Source organism: Protopterus annectens, chromosome 5.part0 (assembly GCF_019279795.1).
Source record: "Protopterus annectens isolate FY-2018-M chromosome 5.part0, PAN1.0, whole genome shotgun sequence".
Taxonomy (NCBI): domain Eukaryota; kingdom Metazoa; phylum Chordata; order Ceratodontiformes; family Protopteridae; genus Protopterus; species Protopterus annectens.
Window position 1 is genome coordinate 1,197,246,804 of NC_056735.1, and position 24,352 is coordinate 1,197,271,155.

The window sequence follows — 24,352 nt, forward strand, 5'->3', positions numbered from 1 at the left end:
CTTATTGGCCTCGTCAGATATGGTTCCCGTTCCTGCATCGTTACCTCTTAGGGCAGCCCTGGCATCTGGACCCAGTGCCAGATCTTTTGACTCTTCAGTCGGGACAGCTGCACCACTCCCTCCAATCTCTCAACCTCACAGCTTGGTTGCTCCAATTCCAACCCTAGCCAGGCTTCCCCTTATTTCCCATTCTGTGCGTGACATACTTATAGCTTCCTTAAAGTCATCCACCAGGAAGATTTACGCCAGCAAGTGGAAGCGTTTTTCCTTCTGGGCAGGAGCTAGAAATATAGATCCTTTTACTGCCCCTATCCAATCAGTCTTAGACTTCCTAGCCGAATTGTTTCACTCAGGGTCTTCTTCCTCCACCATCCGAGTACAGTTAGCTGCTATTTCGAACTTTCATGCAGGCTTTTCGGACTCCAGTATCATGTCCCATAAGCTTTGTAAAACCTTTCTCAAAGGTATCTTTTTGCTTAAGCCCCCAATCAGGGACCCCCCACCCACCGCAGTGAGACTTAAATTTGGTTCTAACCTCCTTGATTCTTGCCCCCTTTGAACCTGTGGCTTCCTGCTCCCCGAAATTGCTATCTTGGAAAACCCTCTTTCTGGTCACCATAACATCTGCGAGAAGAGTGTCAGAACTTCAGGCCCTTTGCATTCGTCCACCTTATCTAGTTTTCCATAAAGACAGACTGTCCCTCAGGACTAATCCGTCCTTTTTACCTAAGGTTTCTTCTGAAGCAAACCTAAACCAGACTATTGATCTTCCAGTTTTCTTCCCCAACTACTCCAACAGAGTGGAACAAAAACTGCACTTTCTGGACGTTCGTCAACTCTGTTACTATTTGGATAGAACCAAGCAAACTAGGAAATCTGAGCAGCTCTTCCTTTCTTATGCAGCAGGTAAGAAAGGCCTTCCAGTTTACAGCCCAGAGTGATTCTGATAGCTCCAAACTGGCCAAGACAGCACTGGTACCCACTGTTAAAGAGCATGTCACAGACGAAACCGTGGCCTCTCCCCCATGGCCACTTCTACTGATGCAGCACAATTTCAAGACTCTGCATTCCAACCTGAAAACCTTGCAGCTAACTGCCTGGAGAATACCATGACTCCTCCTCAGGATAAGCTATCCCAGAGAGTGAAGGATATTATTATGGAAGCTCGCCGGCCTTCCACAAGGAAGGCATATTCAGCAAAATGGAAACGATTTCACACTTGGAGCACAACAAAGGGCCTAGATGTGACAGTGATGAACATGGCACATATACTGGAATATTTGGCAGAATTGTTCCACAATGGCCTGTCTTACTCTTCCATCAAGATACATGCCTCAGCAATTTCAGCAGAATACAATGTTAATCCACCTGTCTTCTCTCATCCTCTCCTGAGACAGTTTCTAAGAGGAATCAAAAACATCAATCCTCCAAGGAAACCACCTCTACCTACTTGGGACCTTAACTTCGTGTTGGAAAAACTAACACTTCCTCCCTTTGAACTAGCAGCATCGGCAGATCTACAGTTTCTGTCTTGGAAAACTGCCTTCCTTCTGGCCATAACCTCAGCAAGAAGAGTATCTGAGTTACAAGCTTTAATGGCAGTACAGCCATTTCTTATCTTTCATCAGGACAGAGTTTCTTTGAGAACCAATCCTACATTTATGCCAAAGGTGGTATCCAGGGTATCTTTGAACCAAGCTATTCACTTGCCTACATTCTTCCCACAACCACAAAATAAAGGGGAGAAACTTCTGCACACCCTGGACATACACAGACAGTTGCGCTACTACTTGGACAGAACTAAAAGTTACAGAAAGACTGACCAGTTGTTTGTAGCATATGCTGCTGGGGCACAAGGAAAAGCAATTTCCAAACAGACAATTTCAAAATGGATAGGAAATTGCATTCGTTTTTGTTACTCCTTTCATGGAAAAACTGTGCCAGCTAACATTAGCCCTCATTCCACGAGAGCCACAGCCACCACCACAGCTTTCCTTAGAGGGGTGGCTACCAAGGACATTTTAGAAGCTGCTACATGGAGCTCCGTGCATACATTTGCCAAGCATTACAATTTACCTTTATACTCCAGATCCAGAGCAGGCTTTGCTACGGCAGTCCTGCAGGGTATCTTAACCACACCATCCTTTACTTAGTACCTCCACCCCCAGATTGGCTATGGTATTCTACCCATATGTGATGACTGCAGATGCATCCTTGAAGGACATAGTACAGTTTTGTACCTACCATAAATGTAGATGTCCGATAGGTATGCATCTGCAGTCAGGTTTACCCTCCCTCCTTCCCCTCTGTGGTATACTTCTTGGGTACTTACCCCTCTTATAGCTAGCTGGGGGGATCTATTATGGTGTATTTGTTTTTATAGTACTGTGTATGTTTGGATTTGTTTTTGCAATGCATATCTCCAAATTTTAGCCTTCCTTAGAGGGCACCTGGCATCTGGGGCAAAAAAAACTGAGGAAAATGGCGTCGCTGATGCTTTTATACCCCAGACGCTCTGACATCGGGGAAGTGCGACATCAGCCGAGGCCAGACCCAGACTTTGGAATCCGGCCGACCGAAGGGCTGCCTGAGGCAGGACAACCCATATGTGATGACTGCAGATGCATACCTATCGGACATCTACATTTATGGTAGGTACAAAACTGTACTTTTTGTACCTACCATAAATGTGGATGTTCGAGTGCTAATACAGCTGCAGTACAGGTTTCCCTCCCTCCTTCCCCTCTTGGGACAGGCCTAATGGCTAACACCTCCTCATACAACCTGATTGGGGTATTCTTTTATGGTGTATTTGCTTGCAACTACTGTTTTTTGATTATATTGCATTGCATTATTACATAAATTTATGTATTGCCTTCCTTCTGGAAGCACCTGACATCTGGGTCAAGAAAAACTGAAGAAAATGGCGTTGACGGGTTCTTTTATACCCCTGTCACACTGACGTCAGGGAAGAAGCGACGACATCTGACGTCGGACCTAGACTTTCAAATTCGGCTGACCGAGGACCCGCCTGACGGCAGGAAAACCCATCCGTTATGACTGCAGCTGTATTAGCACTCGAACATCTACATTTATGGTAGGTACAAAACTGTACTTTTCATGGTCACTGCAATGTAATCGATCAGTGAAGGGTGTATCTTATGCATTTTTAAGCACTCTTTTTTTCTATGAATGTGGGATACTATCAAATGCTTTTTTGTAGTCGATCCATGCCATACTTAGATTCTTCCCCTTTTTACAGTTCTCCACTATGATTTTATGTAACAAGAAATGATATTTTTTTCCATATGACTTTCTTTTATTGCCCTTTTGTTCTGTTGCTATAATCGAGTTTTCTTCTAAATGATTATAAACCCTGTCTGCATCAATTCCAATTTATAGATGTTCATTGTGTTATACTGCTGCAGTCATTACACTTGGGTTATCCTGCCATCAGGCGGTTCCCCAGTCTGCCTGAGTTCCAAAGTCTTGGTCCGGCGTCGGTTGCTGTCGCCACCTCCCTGACGTCAGTGCGACAGGGGTATATAAGATGCAGCCGATGCCGTTTTCTTCAGTCTTTCTTGCCGCGCTGTGCCCAAAGCAAAAGCAGTTCGCAAGTCCCGGTCGGCCGTCTCCTGAGATTTTCATTCCGAATCCAGAACCGAAGTCTTCTACAAAGCTAAGTACCCCGTTGGGGAAACTTTTTCTTGCCTCAGACTGATGTCAGTAAAAGTTAATAACTGTATTTCTTGTGGGAAGCAACTACCTCATAAGGATTTCCATTCCTATTGTATCTCATGCCTAGGCCCAGACCACAACGTCACTGGTTGTCGGTTTTGTGCTAGGTTTAACAAGCGCACTATTAAACGTCGGTTTGATTTTGCCCGACATTATTTTGGTAGAAAATTCAATTATACCATGCCGTCGGAACTTCCGACGGCCGGAATACACAAAAAGCGCAAAGACAAGGATAGGCATCTGAGGCCCAAAACTGACGAAGCCTCTTCTAGGCCAGTCGCCGATTCTCCGGTTTTCAGCGAGGCGCCTTCGCAGCCCCTGACAACTGCTTCTGTAGAACCACAGGCCGCCTCTGACTCCCACGTGGAGATGGCTGGGCCTTCGGATGCACAAGTTATTCAGCCTACCGAGACTAACCTTTCAGAGGGCTCCGGAGTAGCTGAGCAACCCACAGCTTCAGAGGGTGTCTTCAGACCTACTCAGTTAAGCATTAAACCCTCAGCTAAGTCTAAGCCTTTAAAATCAAAGAAACAAATACAGCATTCTCCAGGCCAGGCCTCCATGCCTAAGAAACAAATGCTCAAAATGTCCGAAGACCTAATCACTCTGATCAGGGGGTCCCATCTCCCTTCTGATAAAAGGCCTAGACAGGATACAGACTATGACTCATCCGACCAGGTGTCCATCTCTTCTGATTCATCCTCAGACCTAGGATACTCTTTACCCCCTTATGAGGATTCTGATGCTGAGGAATCTATTCCATCAGCCTCACTGCCTGAGGACTACTCCTGTGGGGAAACCCATCATATCATGAGAGAGCATTTCCTCTGGGATGGCCAGGATTACTCAGAATCCAAGAAAAGGCTCAGAGACTTCCTTTTATTACCTCAACACAGACCCCTTGCTATTCCGCCAGTGTTAGATATTGTGGATGATGTGTATACGGAATCCAGCTTAAATCCTGATTCCTTACCTCCAGTCCCTGTTAAACCTGACAGATACTACAGAGTCCCTGACTCACATAAATTTCTGTATAAAAGCCCTGTAGCTGACCCTGAAACCATTTCTCAGGGACCCAAAGGAGTTAAGGCCTCATCGCCAAGAATCCAGTTCCCTCTGACAGAGATTCCAGAGCATTAGACAGATGGGGAAAGAAATTATATACGTCTGCAACTTTAGCAATGAGAGTCTTAAATTGCCAGTTTCACATGCTAAAATATCAGCAATTTTTACTGTCTCAGTTAAAACAAAAAATGCTTCCAGAATCGGAGCCTCCTAATTTTAAAGAAATGCAGGATTTATTGCATGCAGTTGAACAAGTGGGAAAGCATACTTTGCAATGTGGTTTTGATTCTCTAGAGGCCTCCTGCAGAGCAGCAGTTACAGGCTCTGTCATTAGAAGATATGCTTAATTAAAAGAACATATGTTACCAGATCATGTTAAAGCAAAATTATTGGATGCACCTTTGCAGCAGCATGTGTTATTTGGAGTTAAGGCAGAAGAGGTATTAAAGAAAATGGAGGATAAGGCAAAATCTATGCAAACGGTGAAGGATTTCTTACAGGTTCAGCCTCCTAGATTTAGCAGAAACTGGCCAACTAAGAATTGGTCCTTTCCAATTACAGACAGACCTCAAAGGGGAAGATACAGACGTCCAAGAGGTAGAGGTCAAACACAAGGTCCTTACAGGCCTCGACAATAGGTTGCATCAGGCCAGAAAGAAGGGGAAGACAGGCCCCAGCCATATAAAAAACAGCTGCAATGACTTCCCACTACAGCTGCCAAACAAATCCCTCTTGGCAGCCCCCTTGGGAGGAAAACCGACACTCTTCTACCACAATTGGCAAATGATCACCAAAGACAAATGGGTTCTCAACGTTGTATTTCAAGGTTACAGGTTCCACTTTCACATTCTGCCAAGGTTAAAAGGAATGCCAGATCTGCCACCAAATCAATGGGCAGAGGCTCATAAACAAATTACAGCACTCATGGATATGAGAGCTATTCAAAAGGTACCATCACAGGAGCAAGGACAAGGATTTTACTCAAAGGTGTTTCTGCCTCTCAAAGTTTCAGTAATATTTTGTCCATGGTAAATTCAGTATCATTACCATCAGTCAAAATTTCCTCTACGTTCACGTATATAATTTCTTTCCCCATCTGTCTAATGCTCTGGAATCTCTGTCAGAGGGAACTGGATTCTTGGCGATGAGGCCTTAACTCCTTTGGGTCCCTGAGAAATGGTTTCAGGGTCAGCTACAGGGCTTTTATAAACACTTACCTGGATGTTCTGAAATTCAAAATGTTGACATTACAGCAGCTTCTTCCCATGCTGGGCAAGAAAGCTTGTCTCGTGACTTTGGACCTCAAGGAGGCATACCTGCCTGTCCCTATCAGACAAAACTGCAGAAGATACCTCAGATTCATAGCTGGTTCAATGCACTACCAATTCTCTGCACTGCCCTTTGGCTTATCTACTGCACCCAGGGTCTTCACAAAGTGCCTGGCACCAGTAATTGCATTTTGCAGACAAAGAGGAATTCAAATATACCCATACCTGGACGACTGCCTCATCCAAGCAGAAAGCAAGGACATCCTCTTACAACATCTGGCTTTTGTAAAACATCTTCAAAGTTGCCTGGGGTACACAGTTAACGAAAAGAAATCAAAACTAGTACCCTCACAAAATATGATAGTCCTGGGTGCCAGCTTGAATACAATGGCCCAGAAGGCTTATCTGACGCCAGACAAACAACTACAACTGACTCAATATTTCAAAATAATGGCAACAAAGACCCAACTACCTGCAAGAAAAATTCTGCAGGCCTTGGGCTTCATGGCATCTTGCATACTACTAATACCATTTGCAAAGCTGCATATGAGGAAATTACAGTGGTACCTAAAAAGCGTATGGTCTCAACACAGCCACAGCTTGGACACAATGATATCTCTCATTCCCTGCCTACAACAGGAGTTTCTATGGTGGTCACAGGCATGTCACCTCAACAAGGGTCAGCCTTTCACCTTGCCCCCAGCCAGGCAAACTATGACAACAGATGCATCGGACTACGCCTGGGGGCACACATGGCAGGACAGTGCATTCAAGGCGTATGGACTGCAGATCAAAGGAATCTGCACATCAATCAAAAAGAGATGCTAGCTGTACAGAATGCTCTGACAGCCTTCAAGAATCTATTACATCCAGGACAACTTACAATAAGGATGGACAACACCACAGTAATGTGGTACATAAACAAACAAGGGGGGTACACACTCCTACCCTCTATGCAGGCAAGCAATGACCTTGTGGAACACAGCTCTGGCTTACCAAGTTCAGTTACAAGCTCAGTTCCTGCCAGGAAAAAAGAACACATTGACAGACGACCTCAGCAGAAACATTGTGGATCCCCACGAGTGGAAACTGGATCCACAAGTATTTGCAACGATAACTCAAAAATGGGGCCTTCCAGACATAGACCTGTTTGCCAGTCCTCAAAACTATCAACTAACAAAATTTTGTGCAAGGACACTGCACCACCAAGCTTGGAAAGTGGACGCACTCTCATTCAGTTGGAAAAACCTGACAGTATATGCCTTCCCTCCATTGCCTCTCCTCACAAAGGTGCTTTTGAAAGTCAGAAAAGGAGAGACCACGACTGATACTCATAGCCCCAGACTGGCCACGCCAGCACTGGTACCCACTTTTGAGGAATATGGCCCAGGGCTCACCTTGGATTTTACCACAAATTGCCCATTTGCTCACACAGCAAAACAATCAGATTCTTCACAGCCAGCTCAAAACCTTAAATCTGGCTGCATGGCATATCACCTAAGCATCCAGCCAGCTCCTCTTTCCCAAGCAGTTATGGATGTTATTCTAGAAGCTAGGAGGCCCAGCACCAGGAAGGCCTATTCGGACAAATGGAAAAGGTTTTGTGCCTGGAACCAAGCTAAAGACCAAGACACACTTCAGCCTCACATGCCTCAGATTCTACAGTACTTAACTGAGATGTTGCACAAAGGACTTTCTTTTTCTTCCATTAAAATCCATGCATCAGTTATTTCAGCCCACTACAACACGGATCCACCCTTATTTTCGTATCCACTTCTAAGACAGTTCCTCAGAGGGGCAAAAAACATTGGACCCCCCCCCCCCCCCAGGAGAGCACCTACACCAACATGGGACCTCAATTTTGTTCTGGAAAAACTTACGCTACCTCTCTTTGAACCAGCTTTCTCTGCAGATCTACAGTTTCTATCATGGAAGACTGCCCTGCTGCTAGCAATAACTTCAGCTAGAAGAGTCTCAGAGCTGCAGGCACTAATGGCAGTGGAACCTTTCCTCATTTTCCATCAAGACAGAGTTTCTCTACGAACTAATCCTTTCTTCATGCCTAACGTGGTTTCCAGTGTGGCTTTACATCAAACCATCCACTTACCCACCTTCTTCCCAAATCCACAGAACAAAGGAGAAAGACTCCTGCATTCCTTGGACATTCACAGGCAACTTCGTTACTACTTGGATAAAACTAAGGTTTTCAGAAAATCTGACCATCTCTTTGTATCCTATGCTACAGCTTCACAAGGGAAGGCTATATCAAAACAAACCATTTCCAAATGGATAGGACATTGCATTCGTTTTTGCTATACCCATCATGGAAAACCAGTTCCTGTTACCATTAGGCCCCACTCTACCAGGGCAACAGCTACATCTACAGCCTTCCTCAGGGGGGTTCCAACCAAGGAGATTTTGGAAGCTGCAACTTGGAGTTCAGTACGCACCTTTACCAAACACTATCACTTACCACTTTACTCTAAGACTAGAGCTGGCTTTGCCACTACAGTTCTGCAGGGCCTTCTAGCCTCCAATAACCCTCTATGATTCCTCCACCCATCCTTAGCTTTGGGATTCAACCCAAGTGTGATGACTGCAGCAGGGTAACACAATGAACATAGTACAGTTTTGTACCTACCATAAATGTAGATGTTCGAGTGTACACCCTGCTGCAGCCCAGGTTACCCTCCCTCCATCCCCTCTAAACTAACTGGCTAAAATCTCTACAATACCTTCCTGATGTATTTGCTTATAGCTGGAGGGATTTTGTGTTTTTTGCAAAAGTTACTCTATTTGGTACTAATTACTGACCACCTTTTTGGGGGCACCTGACTTCTGGGGCAAGAAAAACTGAAGAAAATGGCATTGGTTGCAATATATATACCCCTGGTGCACTGACGTCAGGGAAGAAGCGACAACAACCGACGCTGGACCAAGACTTTGGAATTCTGGCCGACTGCGGGACCGCCTGATGACAGGATAACCCAAGTGTGATGACTGCAGCAGGCTGTACACTCGAACATCTACATTTATGGTAGGTACAAAACTGTACTTTTCCTGTGGAAGGCTGCAAAATATCTTGATATGGTACCTGACCAATTGCTTTCCTGTTCCATTGATTTCCCCATAATTTGGATATCCATTGCTTTATCCTGTTGTGGTGCTTCCTGTATTAAATTTTTTACACTGACTCCTTCATTTTGCAGGTGCTCCATAACCTCAATGTCTGTTTCTCTGACTTCTCCATTACTAATATCTCTTTCTACTTTTCTTCTTAGTCTTCTTATTTTTTGTATTGTAAAGTTTTCCATATCCGGAATCCTTTGCCTGTATTTCTCTTCAAATATCTTTGGTGCTGCTTTTTTGTACTGCTTAGTTTTGCTTCCTCTTTGTCTGACACCATATTAAATCTCTTTTCCTTTCCCATCTTTATATTTCTTCATCACATGTCTCCTGATCTTCTGCTTCTCCTTATTCTGGGGACTCGCTCCATCATGCTGTGATGTAGTCTGTGTTAGACCTTCTACATTAAATCCTTCACTTTGCAGGCACTCCATAACTTCACCATCTATTTCTTTAACTTCTGCGTTTCTGCATTCCGTCTTTGTGATATTAATTTTTTTTACTGTGTTCCATATCTGGATGCCTTTGCCTGTGTTTCTCTTCGAATAACTTTGGGGCTGCCTTCTCTATATTTAATTTGGCTTTCTTATTTGCATAAATATTGCACCATATCAAATCTTTCTTTCCCATGTCCATATTTCCTTTTTATACTTTTCAAAAATATATATGTTTTGTTTACATTTTCGCACTTCCTCAGATTCTTCTTTTTCCAAGCAGATCAAAGTTTCTTGATCTATGTAGTCTTTAAAAATCTGTTGTATTAATGAACATAAATTTTCATTTGAAGCTTCTGACAATTTTTCCTGTGAAAGTATTTTTCCTTCCTCTAATTTATCTCTTAATCTTTTTGTATATCCTCTGTTCTGTTATATGGCTCTAGAGTGGTTTAGTCAGACTTGCCCGCAGGTGTTTCTGCCTCTCAAAGTTTCAGTAATATTTTGTCCATGGTAAATTCAGTATCATTACCATCAGTCAAAATTTCCTCTACGTTCACTGTTTCATCTCCGTTATCTGCCATGTTCCTTAGAAGGAAGCCAAAATACACCTTACAGAAAGACTGTGGGAGTTTCCTTGGTGTCTGGGCCAAGTTTCACCCAGGATGTTTAAGAAGTCATCCCTGAAAAAGAAGCAGATCTCCTCTGATGCCGTTATTCAGATTGTGAGCCCTAGAGGTTAGATAGTGGCTTTTAGTATGTGCATTGTATAGGTTATGACAGAAAACGTTATAGTGCTTTGGAGTTTACTTTTCTGAATAAAGTGCCCGTATTCTGAGGTTGCTCTGCTTGCCATTACCTCCTAGAATTTCAAACCGTGATGCAGATCCTCAAATCAAGAAATGAAATAGCATTGTGTCAGCAGCTTGCAAGCAGTCCCTCTCCCCCTTTATTTTCCTGAGGTTACTTTTGCAGTGGGGCACATGGCTTGACAGAACTATCATGAGGCAAGAGTTTAACTTATTAATGTACCACTGTACTTGTGTTCAAGATACCAGGAAAGAGACTTCTTATATATGTGTGCAACATTATAAAAAGCTTTTACTGACTTTGTGTTTTATTTCTGATTAAGACTGAAACAGATGACAGATTGCAATTCAAGTATTTCCCTGAAGGTGGAACGTTTGATCTGATGTATTTTCCATACTACGGTAGGAAAGTCCAGGTAAGAGTTCAGCTGAAGTTGGATGTAAATGAATAACTGATTTTTTTCTTACATATTCTTCTATATTCTTAATTCTTTATTGAATGTTTCTTTGCAGAGTAATGCATCTTTTAGGTTGAACTTCTCCCTTTCCCTGCTCAGACAGCATTTTTTATTTTGTTCACTTTACATATCTGATGTTGGAGGTCTTCTGTAATGAACAATTGTAGACATTTCATCTTCTGATATCTCCATCTCAGAAGATACCTGAATTATCTTTTGTTCCCTTTCTCAGAGATGCACGTCTGTATATAGTGTATGTGGATAGGAGGGGTGTGCTTGAGCCACTGTCCTGTTTCGAGATAGGAGAGCGTGCTTGAGCCCCTGTCCTGTTTTGGGATAGTAGGGCTTGCTTGAACCCCTGTCCTGTTTTGGGATAGGAGGGCATGCTTGAACCCCTGTCCTGTTTTAGGATAGAAGGGCTTGCTTGAGCCCCTGTCCTGATGTCCTTCAAGGATGCATCTGCAGTCATAACATATGGCCAAGGCAGCATTGGTACCCGCTACTGAGAAGCATGTCTCAGACGAACTCATGGCCTCTACCTCTCTGGCCTTTACTTCTAACACAGAACAACTACAAGACCCTACATCCAAACTTGAAAACACTGCAGCTAACTGCCTGGAAAATTGCATAAAGCAAAACCAACCTGTTTTATCTCAGAGGGTCAAGGACATTATCCTGGAGGCTTGCAGACCCTCCACAAGGAAAACATACTCAGCCAAATGGAAGAGATTCCTCATTTGGAGTGCATCAAAGGGAACAGATGTCACACTGGCAAACCTAGCACACATCCTAGAATACTTAGCAGAACTGTTCCACAATGGCCTGTCCTATTCTTCCATTAAGATTCATGCTTCAGCAATTTCAGCAGAGTACAACATGGATCCTCCTATCTTCTCTCAACCTCTCCTCAGACAATTTCTAAGAGGGATCAAAAATGTAAAACCTCCAAGGAAACCACCTCTGCCTGCATGGGATCTCAATTTTGTGCTGGAAAAATTAACACCTTCCCCCTTTTGAACCAGCAGCATCAACAGACTTACAGTTCTTATCTTGGAAAACTGCCTTCCTTCTAGCAATCACTTCAGCAAGAAGGGTATCCGAGTTATAGGCATTAATGGCAGTGCAGCCTTTCCTTATCTTTCACCAGGATAGAGTGTCTCTGAGAACCAATCCTACTTTCATGCCAAAGGTGGTATCCAGGGTATCCTTGAACCAAGCTATTCATTTACCTACGTTCTTCCCTAACCCACAGAACAGGGGGGAAAAACTACTACACACCTTGGATGTTCATAGACAACTGCGCTACTATCTGGACAGAACTAAGACCAACAGAAAAACTGGCCAGCTTCTGGTAGCATATGCAACAGGAGTGCAAGGAAAAGCAATTTCCAAACAGACAATTTCAAAATGGATAGGAAATTGCATTCGATTCTGTTACTCTTTTCATGGAAAGACAACTCCTGAAAATATCAGGCCTCACTCCACAAGAGCTACAGCCACCACTACAGCTTTCCTATGAGGAGTGGCTACCAAAGACATTTTAGAAGCTGCTACTTGGAGCTCCGTGCATACATTTGCCAAGCATTTCAATCTTCCTTTATACTCCAGATCCCGAGCAGGCTTTGCAACTGCAGTTTTACAAGGGATCTTAACTACACCATCATTATCTTAGTGCCTCCTCCCCCAGTTTGGCTATGGTATTCTACCCATATGTTATGACTGCAGATGCATCCTTGAAGGACATAGTACAGTTTTGTACCTACCATAAATGTAGATGTCCGATAGGTATGCATCTGCAGTCAGGATTACCCACCCTCCTTCCCCTCAGTGGTATTCCTAGGGTACTTACCCCTCTCTTAGCTAGCTGGGGGAATCTATTATGGTGTATTTGTTTGTATGTATATATGTATATATACCTTTTGCTTTCTACTGTTTGGAATTTTCTACTTTTATCCAAATTTTGCCTTCCTAGAGGGCACCTGGCATCTGGGGCAAGAAACACTGAGGAAAATGGCGTCGGCTGATGCCTTTATACCCCAGGAGCTATGACGTTGGGTGAAGTGCGACATCAGCCGTGGCCAGACCCAGACTTTGGAATCTGGCCGACCGAGGGGCTGCCTGAGGCAGGACAAAACAGGTTGGTTTTGCTTTATGCAGTTTTCCAGGCAGTTAGCTGCAGCGTTTTCAAGTTTGGATGTAGGGTCTTGTAGTTGTTCTGTGTTAGAAGTAAAGGCCATAGAGGTAGAGGCCATGAGTTCGTCCGAGACTTGCTTCTCAGTAGCGGGTACCAATGCTGCCTTGGCCATATGTTATGACTGCAGATGCATACCTATCGGACATCTACATTTATGGTAGGTACAAAACTGTACTTTTTGGATAGTAGGGCTTGCTTGAGCCCCTGTCCTGTTTTGGGATAGGAGGGTATGTTTGAGCCCCTGTCCTGTTTTGGGATAGGGCATGTTTGAACCTCTGTCCTGTTTTGGGATAGGAGGGTGTGCTTGAGCCTCTGTCCTGTTTTGGGATAGGAGGGTGTGCTTGAGCCCCTGCCCGGTGGTTGGACAGGATAACATTCTCAACCAATTTGCCACTCAAGTCTTTTCCACACTGTACACAGTTTTAGTTTTGATTCTAACATACATTATGGAAAAATCCTCACATTTAACATCTTACAACACTATGTTTTCACAGAGTTCCTGAAGCTGACAGATTATGAGCCGTGTGACCTACTTTGATGCCATTTTTTATTACCTGGGAGCAGTGTGCAAGTTGAGGCATTATCGTAAGTGCCGGTGTTAATTTTGGCTGCTTGAGGAGCGCAAGAGGCCACAGAAAATCTTCAGTTCTCTCGAGATGACAGTTAAGGGTACTCAGAGCAGGAGTAAGTGGAAATAGTCCATGTTGAACCTATGGCCTGGGCCAGAGTGACCTTAAATAGGGGAGTCAGTGGCAAGGTGCTGGGCATATCTTCCTCCTGCTCTACCTACTCTTCACAGGTCACAAGCTCTCTCCCCTTGACTAAGTAACAACGTAACCAATACGAGCTGGAAACAACGTTAAAGCTTTTACTTGGCAGCAATTACAGCTCGTTCACTGCCTCCCCTCTCAGCCAACAGCTTAAGGTAAATTCAAGTTCACGGACACGAACGTAAAATCAGAACATCATTTATTCACAATAGTTGAGCGCTTTCACTTGCATGAGGCAAGCTTCATCAGAACAAAGAGTAGTAAAGCTTCCATAGCTTCCATTCCCCTTGACTAAGGAAGGGAGTTGAATTCACACCCTACATTATCTTGTGTCAAGAACAGTGTGAATGGTTAAGTACTGACAGCCGCATTGAGATGTGAAGACCCAATTGACCACCTTGTCTACCCCATGTTCAAGCATTTTGTGGCATGCTTGCACCCAGCCTTCTCATGTGTCTCAGTCACTTGGCACTCGCTCAGCATTATTTTCTGGAATGACGGTGTCTTCAACTCTGTCTTCCTACTGTGCTAAAATGCTAGTTGTACCATTAGTTGCTCGATATCCTGGGTGCAGAATCATAACCTTTGAGAGCATGTACTGATGCCAAATCTAGATCTTCCACTGTCCTTTCAAATCTGATTTCTGCCTCTGGAGTGCTCCGAGGGCAGCTGAGGCCCCACTGCTTGACCTGGCATACCTTCATATCTTTTCACAACCAGGCAACCCTTGGCTACCTCACTAAAAGTAAGGATAGGAGAGAATCATCTTCCACCTGGGTATCTTTGGAAGGGGGAGGGGTGCTCAAGAATAACAGGAATACCCCTTACAGGTCCACACCAGATCTCTCTTAAAGAGGAGACTGTCATGCTAATGAAGTCCACTGTAGACTTAGACTGTTCTTCTGCTTTCCCTACAGTAGCAGATTATCATAATTAACCCTCCTTTTCCCATGTTTTTATTTTTTTAAACATGGGTCAGGGTGTCATATCAACTCTTGCCATTTCTCTCTTTTCAGTGCACTCTCGTGCCTTCTTCAACATTCATGGCTGACTGTCACAGGTCTTCTCTCATTTAATGCATTCACCTCTTTGCTGGACACCCTTGTTTCCTCTTACCTTCTTCCTGTCTGTCCCAAATCTTTTTCACCAGATTGACTTCTGCTTTTCTGCATCTGTGCCTGAGCCACCATCATTTATTCTCTTTTACCTTTTCTGCAATAGGAACTACTTTCGCTTCTGCTTTTATTTCCTCATTGCTTCATCTGTCCTACAGTGTGCATCCTACCACCCTTCTCTGACATTTCTTCTCCATCACTTCTAGCTTCCTCAACTGCTCTGCCTTTACTGCCCAGGTTCTTTACCATACAGTAGTACTGGTTGAACCACTGTTTTGTACACCTTACTTTTCAGCTGCTTTGGCATTCTTCAGTCATATACTACCATTGACACTCTGCTAGTTAGCTACAGCCCTTCTGATTCTAGCTTTGCCCTCCTCATTTAGACTTCCCTTCTCTTCCACCACCTATACCAGTTGCTTGAAGCTGTTAACCTCTTCCACCATTGTCCATTCTGTCTGAATTTTCAGCTTCTTCTGAACGCCACCATTTGCTGCTATTGCAACCATCTGTACTCAGTTTCACCCAATGTGCCTTGAAGAATTTTTCATTCCATTCCCCTATCTTTTACTGAAGTTCTTGCTTAGAATCAACCTGAAATGCCACATTGTCTGCATACAGCAACTTTGTTGATCTGTCCTGTCTGACGTGTTTGCTAATGTAGTCCATCGCTAGTATGAACAGCAGTGGGCCCAGAGCTGAACCCTGGTGCAAACCCACTGGGAACCTTTCTGTGAGACCAAACACTGTTCATACTTAAGTCATTAGGTCCTTGTACATAACTGCATTAATTCTCCCAATGCTTCTGGCACTTTGAACCACCATAGGACCGCCCAATTCAGCTTCCTTGGGGCCTTGTCATATGGTTTTTCCAAGTTTAGGATTGTCCAGTTGGACTATTTCCTTATCTGTAGCTTCTTCTCAGCTGTCTGTCTCACTGCAAACATCAGGTCAGTTATGTTGCATGTTGTTCTGAATCTGAACTGCTCATGTTCCATCTTACTTTCCACTACTCTGCATAGTTATCAGTCCCCTCTCCAGAACTTTCATGCAATGTAACAGGAGTTTGATACCTCTGCACTGCCCACAGTTGTGAATGTCCTCTTTGTTCATGAACACTGGCACTATTATGCTTATTCTCCAGTCATCTGGGATACACCTTTCTCTTTACAGTGCTATGAGTACCCTTAGGAGTCATTTTCCCCTGTTTCACCCAGCATCTTTAGTATATCTGCTGTGACCTCATCTGAGCCTGCTGCTTCCCTGACTTCATTTACTTTGCTGCTCTTCGTACTTCTGTGGTGGGCTGCTCCTCTTCTCTCATCGTAGGCTGTGTCTGGGGAAGTACATCTTCTGTGTGGTTTTCTTCATTCAGAAGCTGCTGGAAGTACTCTTTCCATCAGCCTCCATCATCCTTTGATGCCCTGTGGACTGGTCAGCAGGTTATTGCTAGCATCCCTTATTATCGGTATCTGACTATCTTTTCTAGCTTTGTCTTTGCCATGCAACCTGATATAGTTTCTTTGTGCCATCTAGTGACTTTGTAGAGGTTGGTAAAGTGCATGTGATAACTTGTTCTTTGCTATTGCAACTCATTTCTTAATTTCTTTGTTAGCCAACCAGTATTCCTTCCCAGCCTAGTCAGTCTTTTCTATCTCCCACTTTTTTCTGCACTCCTTTTTTCTTTTGATGACTTCCTGGACATCTGCATTCTACCACCAGCTTTCCTTATGTACCTTGATTTCCAAACCTGGCTCGGCCACATGCCTGTTCTGTAGTCCTCACACATGCTGTTTTGAGATGCTGCCATTCTTCAACTCCACATATTTTCTCCTCTTCTTGAGAGTAGAGCCCTGAGTAATTTCTTGAACTGTTTTTTCTCTCCAGTCAACTTCCAGGTCTTTGGCCTGGTCTCTGTTGACCTTTGAGCCTTCTCTGACCACTGCTTGCCACTGATTGTGGCAACCAGTGATTTATGTTGTGGGCCGACTGTTTCACTGGAGTTGACTTTGCAATTACCGATTCTACCCTAATGCTCTTTCCTTAGTAGGAGGAAGTCTACCTAGTTGCATGTTGGCTACTCTTGTATGTGATTGTGTGACCACCTCTTTCTGAACCATGTGTTGGCTACTATCAAGTCATTTACCAGACAGAAGTCTAGAATGATCTGTCTTTCTTTATTCCTGTTGCCTCACCCATCTAGACCAGGGCAGTCCTCCTGTCTTGTTTTCTCTGTCCCGATATGTGCATTCAAGTCCCCCATTGTTAACACCAATTCATGTTGTCCTGTTTTGTCTAATAGGTCTTGCAACTGCTGTATGAATGCACTCTTTTCCTCACTATCAGCACTGCTCTGGGGCATAGGCTGAGATTATGGATACTGCCCTGTTATTAAGCTGGAGACTGATTGCCATGAGTCTGTCACTAATTCTGATGACATCCCTCACTGTCTTCTGAAGCCTCTCTCTCACTACAATTTCCACACTATTTTTAGCCTGTCCTCCTTCTCAGTAGTAGACTGTGGATCCCAAGCTAAGTGGCCTTGCTACACTGGCCTTCCATCTTGTCTTCTGGATACATAGGTTGTCCAGCTTCATCCTTATGTCATCCACTTCCATGCTGCAACCTGTTGCTGAACCCACATTGAGTGTAGCAATTCTTAGTTCGTGTTTAGCTGGTTGATTGGTTTTACATCCAGCTTCCACTTTTTGCTCAACAGAGCTGTCCCAGGTGACCCAAGCTAGGCAACTGGACACCAGACAGCCAGTAGCTTATTGACCTAGGGCTGCTGGGTTTTGTAACTGGTGCACACTAGCCAGTAGGGGCACATACACCCTTCCCACCGTTAGCATGGGTCCATGGTGTAGGTTGGGTCCTCAACCCACTTATCACTGGCAAAACCCATGCCAGTTTGGTGACATTAGTCAACACAATAGAGCCACATTTTACACCGTCTAGTGCAGTGGTGCACAACCTTATTGTGGGGAGGGCCACTACACAAATTCTTAATGCATCTGCGGGCCATCTCAAAACATAGTAAGTTGTTAAGTTAACATTAGGTACAGATGACGGGCATTTTTACTTAAGACAGCAGTCATGAAATTGCCTGTTTTCTACATCAACTTTGTGTTTAACTTTATTCTGGCTTGCAGCCATGCCTTATTACAATCTCTTGCAGAAAGTTACTACAGTTTAGACTACACGTTATAAACAACAACAAAGAATAGTTACTTCCGCAGCTAAAATTAGAGGTGTGCGCAACTGCACTAAATTAGGTAAGTAAGCACATCCTGGAAAGTTTGCATGACTGGAGTAAGGCATAGCATTTTTTCACTTTTAAAAAAAATATTGGTTACGCTCTGGGGGCCAGATGGTATTGTGTCAAGGGCTGGATTTTGCCCCTGGGCCAGACGTTGTGCACCACTGGTGTATTGGCTAGCCCTGCAACAGTACACAGTCTGTGATCCATGGTTTCCTGTCATAAGGATACTGTGCACCTCAGTATATGCCCAAAGTGGCTAGTTTATGCAACTCTTCCACCTGTATGGCAGCATGTAGAGTCTTTGCTTCTGCCCACAGTTTCATTATTTTTGATGAGTTGGAGTTGGAAACGCTCAGCATGTTTTTCAAAGGTCAGAGGAACCCCACTGAGACATAGGGATAACATGCAAACTCCAAATAGCCATTGGCTGGAGGTCAGGATCAAACCTTGTACCTTGTGCATGGGTAGCAAATAACCTAAACCATTATGCCAAAACGAGAAGCAACTTCACCATTATTGTGCCAAGGAGTACTTTCAGTGTAGTCTAAAAGCATCTAGATTCTGTTACTGTAAAGACTGATGCCATGCACATTTGCCCAGTGGAGTGAACTGACATACTAGCAGCACATGCTAAGACAGACTCCTGTCTGATCTCATCAGTACAGTATATTTCTTAAAGACCATAGGTACCTTCTACCTTACAACCTGATAGAGTCCTAAGGTTGTGGAGCGGGATGACAAAAGTTTGTTGTTCTTTATATTGCATTACATTTGCTTGGTGGCAGAAGGAGACAATATGCCTATTTAGTCTGCTCTTTTAAGTGCTTTAACACCTCTAGCCCTCATTTCTCCATCCCCACATTAGTATCTTTACCATGAACTCTTCAATGCCTCTGTGGAGTCCCTTTTCTGTCTAGCAATTATTCCCGTAGGGTGTTACAAATGTGCTGCCCAGCTTGTTTATGTACTGCCTGTGCAGATAGGGGATGTAGGTGGTGGCTATGGGCTGTAGACTGGACATCACTTTAACAACCATCTTTAACAGACATTCACATCCTAGAGGATGTGAATGTGCTGATTGGCTCACTGAGTTGCAGTTGCAATTGCAGTTTTTTCCTTGATTTTAGAATTTTGGATTCCTGGAAATCTTTGGTTGTGGCCTTCCCGCAGTTGAGATCTACCTGTTTGCCCCAGTGAACAATGCAGTCCTCAGTCTGTTCTACTTAGTTGATAGTGGATGCATTCTTTCTCCATGGTGGAAAAGCATACTTTATGCCTTTTTATCATTCCATTTGAGGGAGTTGATAGTGGGTGCCGTCTCTCAATGGCAGAGTGCTGTCTCTCTATGGCAGGGAAGAGTGTTTTTTGCCTTTCCACCATTTCATCTAATTTCTAACCTAATCACAAAATTTAGAAGGAAGGTAAAGACTTATCCCACCATCCATTAATGGATATATGGTGGTGGTGTGTGGCTGCCTGCACAAGAAACTGTCATAGTAGAAGCTAAGGAAATCCCTGATGTTCATCGTGTTACACTGCTGCAGTCATCACACTTGGGTTATCCTGCCGTCAGGCGGTCCCGCAGTCGGCCAGAGTTCCAAAGTCTTGGTCCGGCGTCGGTTGCTGTCGCTTCTTCCCTGACGTTAGTGCGCCAGGAGTATATAAGAGGCATCCAATGCCATTTTCTTCAGTCTTTCTTGCCGCGCGGTGCCCGAAGAAGAAGCCGTTCGCAAGTGCCGGTCGGCCGACTCCTGAGATTTTCAAATCGAATTTCAGACCGAAGTCTTCAATAAAGCTAAGTACCCCGTTGGGGAACCTTTTCTTGACTCAGTCCGATGTCTGAAAAAGTTAACAATTGCATTTGTTGTGGGAAGCAAATACCTCATAAGGACTTTCATTCTTATTGTATTCCTTGCCTAGGCCCAGACCACGACGTCACAGGTTGTCGGTTCTGTGCTAGGTTTAACAAACGAACTATAAAACGTCGGTTTGATTTCACCCGACATTATTTTGGTAGGAAATTTAATTATACCATGCCTTTGGAGCAACCGACGACCGGAATGCATAAAAAACGCAAAGATAAGGACAGGCAGCCGAGACCCAAACCAGACTCCGAAGCCTCTGCTAGGCCAGTCGCCGGTTCTCCGGTTTTCAGTGAGGCGCCTACGCAGCGTCTGACGACCGCTGATTCAGAACCCCAGGCGGCATCCAATTCCCAAGAGGAGATTGCTAGGCCCTCCACAACCTTTATCTTTAGGCCCTTCCGACTCCATGGCTGAAGGAGATTCCGGTGCTGTTAAACATCTTCAATTGCAGAAGGTGTCTTCAGACCGACTACACTCACTATTAAATCCTATGCAAAGCTGAAAACTCCTTTAAAAGCAAAGAAGACTGTACAGCAGTCTCCAGTACAAGGCCCCATGCCTAAGAAACAGATGCTTAAGATGGCTGAAGACTTAATTACCCTAATCAGGGGTTCCCATCCCCCTCCTGATAAAAGGCCTAGACAGGAGGAGGACTACGCTTCCTCTGACCAGGTTTCAATTTCCTCAGATTCTTCTGAGGAACAGGAATATTCTTTTCTCCCTTATGAAGACTCTGATGCTGAAGAGTCTATTCCTTCAGCATCTCCCCCAGAAGACTACTCTTTTGGGGAAACTTTTCATACCATGAGGGAACATTTCCACTGGGTAGGCCAGGATTACTCTGATTCTAAGAAAAGGCTCCGAGAGTTCCTTTTACTACCCCAGCACAGACCACTTGCTATTCCACCAGTGTTAGACATTGTGGATGATGTTTGTTCAGAATCTAGCCTTAACCCAGATTCACTACCTCCTGCACCAGCCAAACCAGACAGATACTACAGAGTCCCTGACTCACACAAATTCCTATATAAAAGCCCTGTTGCTGACCCAGAAACCATTTCCCAGGGTCCCAAAGAGGTTAAGGCCTCTATTGCTAAAAATCCTATACCCTCTGAAGGGATTCTAGAGCACTAGACAGATGGGGAAAGAAAATATATACCTCACCTACTCTAGCTATGAGGGCCTTAAATTGCCAGTTTCACATGCTGAAATATCAACAATATTTGCTGTCTCAATTAAAACAAAAAATGATCACACATACAGAGCAGCCTGATTACAATGAAATGCAAGATTTGTTGCATGCAGCTGAACAAGTGGGAAAACATACTTTGCAATGTGGATTTGATTCATTGGAAGCTTCTTGTAGAGCAACAGTGACAGGGTCTGTCATACATAGGCATGCTTGGTTAAAAGTACAAACTTTACCTGAACATGTAAAAGCAAAGTTATTGGATGCACCGTTGCAGCAGGATGTTTTATTTGGTGTAAAAGCAGAAGAGGTTTTAAAGAAAATGGAGGATAAGGCAAAATCTATGCAGCCGGTCAAGGATTTTTACAGGTTCAACCCCCTCGTTTCAGCAGAAATTGGCCAACCAAAAACTGGTCCATTCCAGCTTCTGACAGACCACATAGGGGCAAATACAGACACCCAAGGGGCAGAGGTCAGTCACAAGGCTCTTACAAGCCTCGACAATGGGGTGCCACAACCCAGAAAGGAGGAGAAGACAGGTCTCAAACTACCAGAAGACAAACACAATGACTTACACCTCAGACTGCCAAGCAAATCCTTGGCAGCTCCCTTGGGTGGAAAGCTAACACTTTGTACAGACAACTGGCGCATCATCACAAAAGACAAATGGGTCCTAAATATTGTATCTCAAGGATACAGATTCCACTTTGACACTTTACCAAGGATAAAAGGAATGCCAAACCTGCCACCAAATCAATGGGCAGAGGCTCAAAAACAAATTACAGCTCTCACGGACATGAGAGCCATTCAGCAGGTTCCTACACAGGAGCAGGGACAAGGATGGAAGACTCTTTCTAGTTCCTCGAAAGGACAAAGCTTGGAGACCCATTCTGGACCTCTCAATTCTAAACACATATCTCGAGGTACCCAAATTTAAGACGCTAACACTACAGCAACTTTTTCCCATGCTGGGCAAGAAGGCTTAGCTAGTAACATTGGACCTCAAGGAAGCATACCTGCATGTCTCTATCAGACAAAATTGCAGAAGATACCTCCGATTTTTAGCTGGTTCAACCCATTACCAATTCTCTGCACTGCCCTTTGGCTTATCTACTGTGCCCAGGGTCTTCACAAAATGCCTGGCACCAGTAATTGCATTCTGCAGACAAAGAGGAATTCAGATATATCCATACCTGGACGACTGCCTTATTCAAGCAGAAAGCAAGGACGTTATTTTAAAGCATCTGGCATTTGTCAAAAACCTATTAAGTTGCCTGGGGTACACAGTAAACGAAAAGAAGTTAAAACTAGTGCCCTCACAAGACATAATATTCCTGAGTGCCAGCTTAAGTACAACAGCCCAGATGGCTTATCTCACGCCAGACAAGCAAGGACAACTGACTCAATACTTCAAAATGATGGCAACAAAGATGCAACTCCCTGCAAGAAAAACACTGCATACTACTAATACCATATGCAAAACTGCATATGAGGAAATTACAATGGTACCTGAAAAGCATATGGACTCAACACAGCCACAGCTTGGAAACAATAATACCACTCATTCCCTGCCTTCAACAGGAGTTTCTGTGGTGGGCTCAGGCATGTCACCTCAACAAGGGTCAGCCTTTTACCTTACCCACAGCCAGGCAAACTATAACAACGGATGCATCGGATTATGCCTGGGGAGCACACCTGGCAGGACAGTGTATTCAGGGCAAATGGTCTACAGATCAAAGGCATCTACATATCAAACAAAAAGAGATGCTAGCTGTACAAAATGCCCTAACTGCTTTCAAGGACCTCCTACATCCAGGACAACTACTAATAAAGACGGACAACACCACAGTGATGTGGTACATACCTACCCCCCCTATGCAGGCAAGCAGTGACCTTGTGGAACACAGCACTGACCTACCAAGTTCAACTACAAGCACAATTCCTGCCAGGAAAGAAAAACACATTGGCAGACGATCTAAGCAGAAACATCATAGATCCTCAAGAGTGGAAATTAGATCCACAAGTATTCGCAATGATAACTCAAAAATGGGGGAGCCCAGACATAGATCTGTTTGCCTCCCCCCCAAAACTACCACCTATGGAAATTTTGCACAAGGACATACCACACACTGTTGGAAAACATTAACAGTGTATTCATTTCCTCCACTGCCTCTTCTGGCAAAGGTGCTGCTGAAAGCCAGATTAGAGAGACCACAAATGATACTCATTGCTCCAGACTGGCCACGCCAACACTGGTATCCAATACTAAGGAACATGGCTCAAGGCCCACCATGGATTTTGCCTCAAATTCCTCACCTGCTCACTCAGCAAAGCAATCAGATTCTACACAGCCAGCTCAAGACTTTAAATCTGGCTGCATGGCAAATTACCTAAACAACCAGTCAGCACTTCTCTCTAAAGCTGTTATGGATGTCATTCTGGAGGCCAGGAGGCCCAGCACCAGGAAAGCCTATTCAGACAAATGGAAAAGATCAGGCTAAAGCCCAGAATCCCCTTGTCCCAAATATTCCTCAGATTCTACAATATTTAACTGAGATGTTGCACAAAGGACTTTCCTTTTCATCTATTAAGATCCACGCCTCAGCTATTTCAGCTCAATACAACACGGATCCTCCTATATTTTCACATCCATTACTAAGACAGTACCTCAGAGGGGCTAAGAACATAAGACCGCCCCGGAGAGCACCAACACCAACTTGGGATCTCAACTTTGTTTTGGAAAAACTTACACTACCGCCCTTTGAACCAGCTTTTATAGCTGATTTACAGTTTCTATCATGGAAAACTGCTCTGCTGCTAGCAATAACTTTAGCACGAAGAGTCTCAGAGCTATAGGCCCTAATGGCAGTGGAGCCTTTCATCATTTTTCATCAAGACAGAGTCGCTTTACGAACTAACCCTTCCTTTATGCCAAAGGTGGTATCCAGTATGGCCCTAAACCAAACCATTCATTTGCCCACCTTTTATCCAAACCCCCAGAACAAAGGGGAAAGGCTCCTACACTCTTTGGACATTCACAGGCAATTACGTTATTACTT

General features: G+C 44.1%; 1 protein-coding gene across 1 annotated transcript in view; it reads left to right on the forward strand.

Annotated features, from left to right (window-relative positions):
* LOC122801599 (sodium/potassium-transporting ATPase subunit beta-3-like) overlaps window positions 1–24,352 on the forward strand; it is a gene marked incomplete in the record, with an annotated part of 863,480 nt that overhangs the window by 721,933 nt on the left and 117,195 nt on the right. Inside the window, 1 exon segment of the mRNA XM_044071063.1 lies at window positions 10,764–10,856. Coding sequence (XP_043926998.1) covers window positions 10,764–10,856 — 93 coding nt within the window.